Below are 9,658 nucleotides of genomic sequence, written 5' to 3'. Positions count from 1 at the left end.
TGTGAGGGGGGCCCCCCCTGCCCCCAGCTCCTGTCCCCCCCCCACGGGCCCCCGCCCCCTGCCCAGCCCCTCCGCCCAGGGCCCAGCCCCCAGCCCCAACAGGCTGAGCATGACTTGCCAGCCTGCCGCACTGTTGGGCCTTGTGGGTCCGACTTGGAGCCCCAGAGGAGTCTTCCCCGGCTCTCGAGGGTGGGCTGTGGCATCTCAGGTGAGGTGAACGTTATCCCTCATGTGGCCGTCTGGGCAGCTCTGGGCTCTCATCCCTCCAGTAAGAGCCCTGGGGATCCGAGTTGCTAGGAATTTGGAGTGGGAGCTCCATGGAGAGGAAGTGAGGCCCCGGCCCACTCTGGGCCTCATTCTCCCTCCTAAGACCCAGCCTCCTGCACCCGTGGCTGTCCATTCACTCAACCAAATGCACGCACGGCTTGCCCCTGCCTCCTGTGCTGGCCCGAGGACTCAGCCAGAGGCGAGGAAGGCGGCTAAGGGGCACTGCAGGAAACTTCCAAATCAGCCTGGGTGGGATATGTGGCATTCGGAGACCGCTTCCTCAGAAGGAAGGGCCCAAGGAGGTTTTGAAGGAAGAGTAGGGAAAGGCATTGGGAGCAGAGGGAAGAGAAGGGGCAAAGTCTGGGAGGTGTGGAAAAGCCGAATGCATTCAGGGTATTGCAGTTTGGCCAGAGCATTGAGTCAAGGGATGAGGCCAGCAGGGTCGGGACCCCACAGGGCCTCGGGGGCCACAAGAGGGCTCCCACACCCGAACCTGACAGCACCCACGCTCCAGCTCCGGCAGGGGCGCAACGGAGGAGGTGGAATGGAGAGGCCGCGGTGCCCCGTGGGAGCTGCAGCCTCTTGAAGCCTCTCATCGGCCCTTCTCACCCCAGGTTCTACCGGCAGCGGTTCAAGTCAGAAGATGCCCCCAAGGTGCATGTGGCCCTGAGCGTTAGCCTGTTTCTCCTGAATCTAACCTTCTTCATCAACATTGGATATGGCCCTGAGCAGTCAGATGCCACCTGCTGGCCCCGGGGGGCCATCTTCCACTATTTCCTACTCTGTACCTTCACCTGGATGGGTCTGGAAGCCTTCCACCTCTACCTGCTCGTCATCAAGGTCTTCAACACCTACTTTGGGCACTACTTCCTGAAGCTGAGCCTTGTGGGCTGGGGTAGGTGCAGCTGGGGCAGCCGGAGAGCATGGCCTGCCCTGGGAGGGGTGGGACGGAGGGCCGCCCAGGGCAGAGAGCTGGCCCCCTCTCTCAGACGGGCTCAGGGCTTGAGGGATGGGCAGCTGGAGGGGATTTTGGGGGGACACACCAAGGGAGCCCCAGCATTGCCGCAGCCCTCCCCTTGTGCACAGGCCTGCCTGCTCTGATCGTCATCGGCACCGGGAGCGCCAATAGCTATGGCCACTATGCCATCCGCGACAAGAAGAACATGGTCACGCTGGAGCTGTGAGTGGTGGCTGTGAGAGTGAGGGTGACGTCAGGTCCCTGGATGCGCATGGTTGGGCCAGAGGGATGTGGGGAGAGGGGGCAGTCCTGGGAAGGGAGACTGAGTAAGTCAAGGCGAAGGATCCTCCAGCTAGCTCATGGCCTGGAGGGGTAAACTGAGGACTGGATGGAGAAAGCACAGTGAGACGGGGGGTCTGAAATGGAGGAGAGCGAGTTGAGGCAGAATGCCTGGGCCACCACTGGCCCATATGGTACCTTTGGGTAACCCCCCCCTCCCCCGCCAAACTATCATGCCATGGGCTTAGCCCCACCTGCCCCCTCAGCTAGGCGCCCTTGTGCAGGACACAACCTGCCCAACAGTGGTAGCAGCCCTGGTTCTAACTGGGCTCTGCTTCTAAGTTGCTGTGTGGCTTAGCTCGGCCCCTCCCAGGGCCTCAGTCTCCTCATCTGTACGATGGGGTGTGATGAACATACTCTTTCCCACCTTTTGCCCTGCAGTGTGTGCAGCACGGGGCTGAGCTAGGCCTCCCCCAGGGTGCCTGCCCCGGGCCCAAGGCTCTGTGCTAAGAGAGGCTGGTGGGCTTTGGTCTTGTCCCCAAGACCTCAAATGCAGGGGCCACAGGGGCTAGGGAGGTAACATAAGTGCACACGGTGGCCCCGGGCAGCGGGGCTGCAGTAGACTGGCAGTCACATGCCCATCTAACATCCCTCAGGAGGGAATCCACAGAGTGCTGGCTGTGCGGCTTTACAAGAAATCTGGGTGTTTATGGCAAACCTCCCACTTTTTAAAGGGTGGTTGTTAATTCAGTTGTTTTACAACATGATGTGGGCAAGTGAAACATGTCTTTGGGCCTAAATTGGCCCCTTCGCACTCGCCGGTCTAGGAATAATTTTATCTCTATTTTTTTTTAATGTTTATTTTTGAGAGAGAGGGACAGAGCGCAAGCAGGGGAGGGATAGGAAGAGAGGGAGACACAGAATCGGAAGCAGGTTTCAGGCTCCGAGCTGTCAGCACAGAGCCCAATTCTGGGCTTGAACTCACGAACCATAAGATCATGACCTGAGCCAAAGTCGGACGCTTAACTGACTGAGCCACTCAGGCGTCCCTGTACTCCCTGGCCTAAAGAGATGGCAGACTGGAGCCCTTTGACAGCCCCTTCCCAGGAGAATAGGGGGCTGTGGGTGGCAGTGGGGGGAAGGGTTAGGGGAGGCTGTGTGGGGCTTGCCGGACAGGGCGACCCCTCAATCCTAGGGGACATCTACTGCCCCCAGGTGCTGGTTCCATGAGAAGACCAATGTCGCTGCCTTCTATGTCACTGTCCACGGCTACTTCATCATCATCTCCCTCTTCAGCGCCGTGGTCCTGGGCCTGGTGGCCTGGAAGATCTTCACTCTGCCGACTGCCACGGCAGGCAAGGAGCAGGGGCCGAACTGGAAGGGGGTCCTCACTGTGCTGAGCCTCTCAAGCCTGGTGGGTGCGACCTGGTGGCTGGCCATCCTCACACCCCTGGGCCGATCCACTATCTATGTCTTCGCGCTCTTCAACTCCCTGCAAGGTGAGGCTTCTGGGCCGGGGAGGTGCTGGCTGGCTTCGCCTATAAGGGGGTGCGTCGGGGGTATGGGGAGGAGGCAGGGAGCCAGAAACAGATCCCACTCAGGCTGGCTCCCATCAGGGCTCTCCCCAGGAACCCCAGGGCGGGAAGGCTGGCTGACCTCTTGGGAGCTGGTACCAGCGTCAGGAAAAGCCATCTAAACCAAAGCAGATACTTTCCGCATCGTTTTCTCCGGAGCGCATGTTGTCATCTCTCACCTTCTCTCTGTGGAAACTCCTTCCTTCTCTCCGCGGCTGCTTCCTACGCATGCTCCCAAATGGCTTCTTCCGCCCGACGCGACTCTATCTAGGGAGGGTGGTCTGGTTCAGTCTGGTCCATGTTCTTAGGAGAGTCAAGGATCAGATGGAGCCACCTTGGTCCAGTCAGCCGTGACCAGGAGGGCAGGGTCACGTGATGTGATGGCCACATGACACGGACAGTCTGTAAGGAGTTGTGCTGGCAGAAGGAAGTGATTAGTGGAGGAAATGACGGACAGGTGCTCCTTGTCCCCCACCTCCTCCTCCCTCTGATTTCCCAGCAGAGGGACAGTCGCCCAGCGTGTGGGTGACGGTCCCCCCGTCCTCTTCACACCTCACACTGTGCCAAACCCACAGCTTTTAAAAAAATTAATGTATTTACTTTTGAGAGAAAGAGTGAGAAAGAGCAATGGACGTTCAGAGAGAGAAGGAGAGACAGAGAATCCCAAGCAGGCTCCATGCTGTCAGCACAGAGACTGACACGGGGCTCAATCCCATGAACTGTGAGATCATGACCGGAACTGAGACCAAGAGTCAGACCCTTCACCAGCTGAGCCACCGAGATGCCCCTACATGCAGCTTTAAGAAGCCCCACAGCCCAATTCAGAGAAATCTCTGGAAAGGGAGTGACAAGCATGTGTTTGGACTCAAAGCCCCACAAAAAGTGCTGGTCCCCAGAGCCTAATGAGACTGTGTGGCATTATGCTAGGTAGCCCTGGGGACAGGCAGACCTGGGCCAAAATCCTGGTTTTGCTTACTACCTCAGAAAGCCACACAGCTCCTCTGGTCATCTGTTTTTAATTTTTGTAATGTTTATTTATTTTTTTTGAAACAGAGAGAGACAGACAGACAGAGTGAGAGTAGGGGAGGGGCAGAGAGAGAGGGAGACATAGAAGTCAAAGCAGGCTCCAGGCTCTGAGCTGTCAGCACGGAACCCAACTCAGGACTTGAACTCATGGACTACGAGATCATGACCTGAGCAGAAGTCAGATGCTTAACCGACTGAGCCACGCAGGTGCCCCATCTTTTTTTTTTTTTAATTTTTTTAAATGTTCCCTTATTTTTGAGGGAGAGAATGAGAGAAAGAGAGAGCACAGCAGTGGAAGAACAGAGAGAGAGGGAGACAAAGGATCCGAAGCAGGCTCCTCACTGACAACAAAGAGCCCAACTCGGGACTCAAACCCATGAACTGTGAGATCATGACCTGAGCCGAAGTTGGACACTTAACTGACCGAGCCACCCAGGCGCCCCACCAGACTTCATAATGAGTAACTGAGACAGTGCTTGTGGGGGGCACAGTAGGCCTTCAGCATGTGCAGACGATGTCAGTAACAGCCAGCTCTCTGAGAGGCCGCCCAGGGGAAGACACATGAGCCCACGTCTGGAACATCTGTGGTTGCGGATGGGCACACCTCGAAACTAGATGGTATCATTCTTCTGGAGGTTACTCTTAATATTTACGCCAGAACACTTTTCCCTACCGACTTGTCTCAGCTGAGTGTGCAGTACTCAGTCCATCTGTCTTCCAAACCCAACGGTCCCTACACTTCAGCTGCCCTTGAACGCTTCTCCGTAGTTGTATTGTGGTTAACACTTGCGTTGTGAATTCCTTCTAAGCACACACAAAGTTTTAACTTTTCTGTCAATTTCTGTGCTTAATACACTTTTGAAACCTCCCACCTTCCCACTTCTTCCTGCTGGTGTGTATCCTGTAATCATCCTTAATGGGGAGGGGACAGTAGAAAGTCACTGTAGTGGTGGCCGTTCTGTGTGTCTGAAAATGCCTTTATGCTGCTCTTTCTTTTCTGTGATAGGTGTATGTATATGTGATTTGCAGGTCTCCGTTTTTCATTTCCAAGATTTCCATTTGGCTCTCTTTCAGGGGTTGGTTTCATTTTTGCCTGATTTTTCCATATGCTCTTGAACTTCTGCAAGGGAGCTATTTCTCCTCGGGCAGCCCCCAGCCAGGCTGCCCAGCTCCCTGCTGGTCTGATCCCAAGCTCATCCAGGCCCTCTCCTTCCTGACAGGCGTCTTCATCTTCTGCTGGTTCGCCGTGCTCTACTTCCCAAGCCGGACCGCAGTGTCCTCATCTTCTGGCACTGCCAGAGCTGACCAGGTCCACACCACGTCTCACGAATAGGGGGCCTCCGTGTGCTCAGGCTGGGAGCCGGCCGCACGTTCTGGACTCTGCTCCGATTCCCTGTGTGAACTCAGGCTGCTCCTTGCCTCCTTCCAGGCTTCAGGCTCTATGTTTGTGCCATGAGGCTGGGGAAGGGAGAAGATGGGGACCAGTTTGGACCACCTGGCCTCAGTGGTTCTGTCCAGATACCTCTCTGAGTCCTAAAGTCCACTGATCCAGGACTCTAGGAGTCTGAAGACCACTGACAGCATAGAGTGGTGCCCCCCGCTGCACCCCTACCCGCACCCCCGCCTCCTCCCTTCATAGCAGAGCAGCTTATCTCTGCCATTGGCCATCTCTGGTCTTAGTAACAGGGGACTCTGCTGTCAGAGCTGCCCCTGGAAGGAATCCCAGCCTCTCCCCTTCCTTCCTCTTGCCACAACTGTCTTCAGGCACTGGGGCAGTTGTGGACTAGAGGTGTGGGCCTGTCTACGCAGATGAGCCCCCCCACCCCCGCCACAAGGGGCCGCCCTCCAGGTGTCCAGGGACACGGAATTTCACAGAATGCCGCTTATTCAGTAGTGGGTGTGAGGCCAGAAGCAAGCTCCCCTCCCCACCCTGACCTCTGATCTGCTGTCATGTGGGGTGGGGGGCAAATGGCCCAGAGCTCTGCACACCTGAGGGCCGAGGGGCAGGGCAGGGGTGAGGGCTGGACTGAGCCGAGGGAGGGCAGGCATTTCCCCCAGATTCTGAGCTCCTACAAGCAGGCACATCAGCCTCACTCACAGGTTCAGCCCAGCCTGGGCCTGCACGTTTCAGGCCCCAAATAAATGTCTGTTGGCTGAGGAGACAGATGGGTGAGTTCGGCATCAGCCCGACAGGGTTCTGAGCCAGGGGAGGGTCTTGGGCCAGGCCCGGGCTGGGTATGCATCACCTCCAGTGGCTGGGCCTCCCCTTCGCAACTGTTGTGCTGGTTTCCTCAGTAGGAAACAAAAGAGGCAGAGATAAGAGAGAGAGAGAGAGCTAGCTAGAGAGAGGGAATTAAAAGATAAACCAATACAAAGAAAGAAAAAACGGTAAAGGGGACAGAGAGACAGCAGCCCCCTGGCCTGCCCCACTGCCCATGAACTTGCCTTGAGCTCCTAGCCACTGGGGACCTCTCACCTTCCTTGCTCACCCCCACCCTCCCCAGTGTGCTTGACCAAGGTCAAGCACCTGCTGTAGGTGAGAAACCATTATTACTAGACCATCCCGCACGGCCCCTGGGCCACCAGCCCATCTCCTGCTCCCCGAAGCCTAGGCTGAGTGGGTGTTCTCCCTCCTCCCTCCTCCCACCTAACAAACAGCTGAAAGACAGGAAGGCAGGGGCCCTCGCTTTATGCAAGTCGTTGTGTTCCTGGAAGGGAAATTCTAGGGTGTGGACATTGCATCAGCTGGGCCGCAGTATATCAGTTTTTGTGGACAAACTCGGTGAGGCTGGGGACTTACTCTCACAGACGCCGATTTCTCACGCTGAAGGGCACGGACCCCTTACCTTGAAGTCTCAGAAACACACACACCTTTGTATCCCGCAGCTGCTTCATTGTCTGATGGGCCTGGGTTGCAATCCTGCCATGCCACTCAGGGGCTGTGTGATGCTGGGCGTGTCACCTTCTGTCTCTGAGCTTCAGGTTCCCCGTCTATAGAATGGAAATCATCAAAGTCTTGCCTTGACCTGAGAGCATTAAGTGAAGTGACAAAAGTAAAGTGCAGGGTACAGACACAGCAGGAATTAGAGACTCCTGAGGCTTACAGAAAGGTCAGGTGAATCCTTGTGTGAAACACGAGCCTTTGCACCTGTGTGTAAAAGAGGAGGGGTACGGAGGTTCAAAACCCCTTCCCGCTTCCTTCTACAGCTCTGCCGCGTGGGCCAGCCCTGTGTGGGGAGGAGAAAATGGAGGCCCGGAGAGGTCTAGCCGTCTGCCCCAGGCTATTCTCCAGGCTAGGCTGACGCAGAGTGAGGGTTCTCTGGGCTGCATAAGTTTCCTCCCAGAGCATTTCCTGGGTTCAAGAATTACTGCCTCAGCCCTGGTCCCTGAATCTCAAGGGAAATCCCGGGCTCTGGCTTTCCCAGTCGGACGTGGGGGCAGCCACACCAGAAGTCCCAAATGCACTGGGTTTGCTGGTGCAGCCGGAGGGGAAGACGGGAAGACGTGGTCAATGGTGGGGATGGGGGGGCCAGGCAAGGGCACTAGGGTCCCTCATTCCTTGGGGTCACTGCAAAAGTGGCTGTGAGTGCCAAGGTCAGCACGTACTAAGGCCAGGTGGAGCGATGGCAAAAAGGCACCCCAAGGCCTGGTGTGGATGGGTGGGCTTCCACTGTCCCCACGCCATCGCAGCAGCAGCCCAGGAAGTGGACAGCACCATGGTTAAAAGCACGAACTCTGAGGTCAGCCTGTCTGGACTGAATTCTTCCTCTGCACCTGGCCTTGGGCCGGTTCCTCACCTACCAGACCCGTAAAGCAGGGAGAGCAGCAACTGCCCCACAGACTGGAGGAGGCTTCAGGGAGATACTGGCTGAGAGCCCAGCGCCTGGACCCCCCACCCAGCGTGAAAGTGACTAGGCCAGGGCTTTGCCTTGGCCGCCACTTTCTCAGGCCCGGGGCAGCAGTGGCCGTCTGTGTGAGCAGGAGGGACCCCCAGTGTGCCTCCGCTCCTCGTTCCTCTTATTCTGCCCCCGCTTCTTCGTTCCTTCTACTTTTCTACTTTTCGTCACATTATAACACATATACAGGAAATAAGACTTACTGGCTCTGTGCTCCCAGATGGATCACTTAATATCAAAAGACAAAAAAGTTCTTCACAAATTAACCTATGAATACAATACAGTTCCAATAGATTCCAAAGGAGTTTTTTAGACTTCCCCAAAATGTACTCTAAAATTCATTAGGAGGCACATAGGCCTCAAATAGCTAAGTCAACCTTAGTGAAAGAGGACATGGAAAGAAGACCTGGTAGAAGGATCCTATGAGGCCATCATGGTAAATCCAACATGGGGTCTGCATAGGGATAGGCATGAAGTCCAGTGGAACATAATGAGGGGCTCAGCAGCAGACTTATATACCCCTGGGGGACTTAAGACACAACAAGAGTGGCGTCACCAGTAAGGGACAGATGATCTGATGATGGCATTGGAAAACTGGCTTATTATATGAAGAAAAATAAAACAGGATCCATACCTAGCTCCTCATCCAGGGATGGGGTCCAGGCAGAATAAAGTTCTACAGGAAATGGCAAAACTATAAAGTTAATGCAGTAAAATATTTTTGCGACTTCAGGACAAGGAAGGACATCTCAAACAAAAAAATGATAAGCACAAAACATCAGGCCAAAACCTGGTAAGTTTAATTACATCAAATTTATGGTGGTTTTTTTTTATTCCATGGAAGTCACCAGAGGTGACTGTAGCTGGCATGGGACAGAATAGGGGAAGGCATCTGCAACATCTGAAACCAGAGATTAACATCTGGAAGGCCTGCAAAGCAAAGCAAGGATACTTCCCTAACACAGAAAAATGTTCTGAGGTTTTAAAAGGCAATTTCAGAGAAGGCTATATCTGAAAGTAAGACTTTAACATGGGATGACACATTTAAAGTTATCACTCACCATGAATATTAAAAAATATATTTTAAAAAAAAGGTAGGGGGGCTCCTGCATGACTCAGGTGAGCGTTCAAGTTCAGCTCAGGTCAGGATTTCAAGGTTCATGAGTTCGAGCTCCTCATCAGGCTCTGTGCTGACAGCTCAGAGCCTGGAGCCTGCTTTGGATTCTGTGTCTCCCTCTCTCTCTGCCCCTTCCCCCTCATACTCTGTCTCTCTCAAAAATAAATAAACATTAAAAAATTTTAAAGGCATGAGTGATCATAGAGTTGCACATTGAGATGACAGAGAGACCTCATTGTATCCCTACTGAACTGGCGAACGCATGATAGGAAACTGGATGGTGTCAGTGCTGGCGGGGGTGAGGGTACCAGGCTTTCTCGGGCATTGTGGAAGTTGTGTAGGGTGTAGGCTTCATGGCCTGGAGAAAAACGGGGTGCTGCTGCTCATTATCCAGCAGTCCTGCTCCTGATTATTGACCCCAGAAGAACACTCTTACAGGTCTAGAAGGGACACAACCGAGAACATGAGTGGTGGCATTATTTATAGTGGAAAGGAGTGGGTGGCAAAGGGGAGGAGGGGTCCATCACAGGGAGTGTAGAAT

The 9,658-nt window shown here is 54.7% G+C and overlaps 1 protein-coding gene across 5 annotated transcripts in view; it reads left to right on the top strand.

The window, feature by feature from the left end:
• ADGRG3 (adhesion G protein-coupled receptor G3) overlaps positions 1-9,304 on the top strand; it is a 38,032-nt gene extending 28,728 nt beyond the window's left edge. For 3 of the 5 annotated variants that reach the window (XM_077751234.1, XM_077751233.1, XM_077751230.1), the window contains 4 exons: positions 882-1,162; positions 1,354-1,447; positions 2,720-3,003; positions 5,325-9,304. In XM_077751234.1, the coding sequence (XP_077607360.1) occupies positions 882-1,162; positions 1,354-1,447; positions 2,720-3,003; positions 5,325-5,437 (772 nt within the window). In that variant the 3' untranslated portion in view covers positions 5,438-9,304. Of the gene's footprint in view, positions 1-881; positions 1,163-1,353; positions 1,448-2,719; positions 3,004-4,364; positions 4,970-5,324 lie in introns of those variants that run through there. The other 2 variants (XM_077751231.1, XM_077751232.1) reach the window with 2 other exon arrangements.
• Positions 9,305-9,658: the final 354 nt, after the last annotated feature.

The sequence above is a fragment of the Crocuta crocuta genome, unplaced genomic scaffold (assembly GCF_008692635.1).
Source record: "Crocuta crocuta isolate KB4526 unplaced genomic scaffold, BGI_CrCroc_1.0 scaffold124, whole genome shotgun sequence".
NCBI lineage: Eukaryota > Metazoa > Chordata > Mammalia > Carnivora > Hyaenidae > Crocuta > Crocuta crocuta.
Note: the sequence above shows the minus strand (reverse complement) of the source record. Positions and strands in the feature narration are given on the sequence as shown.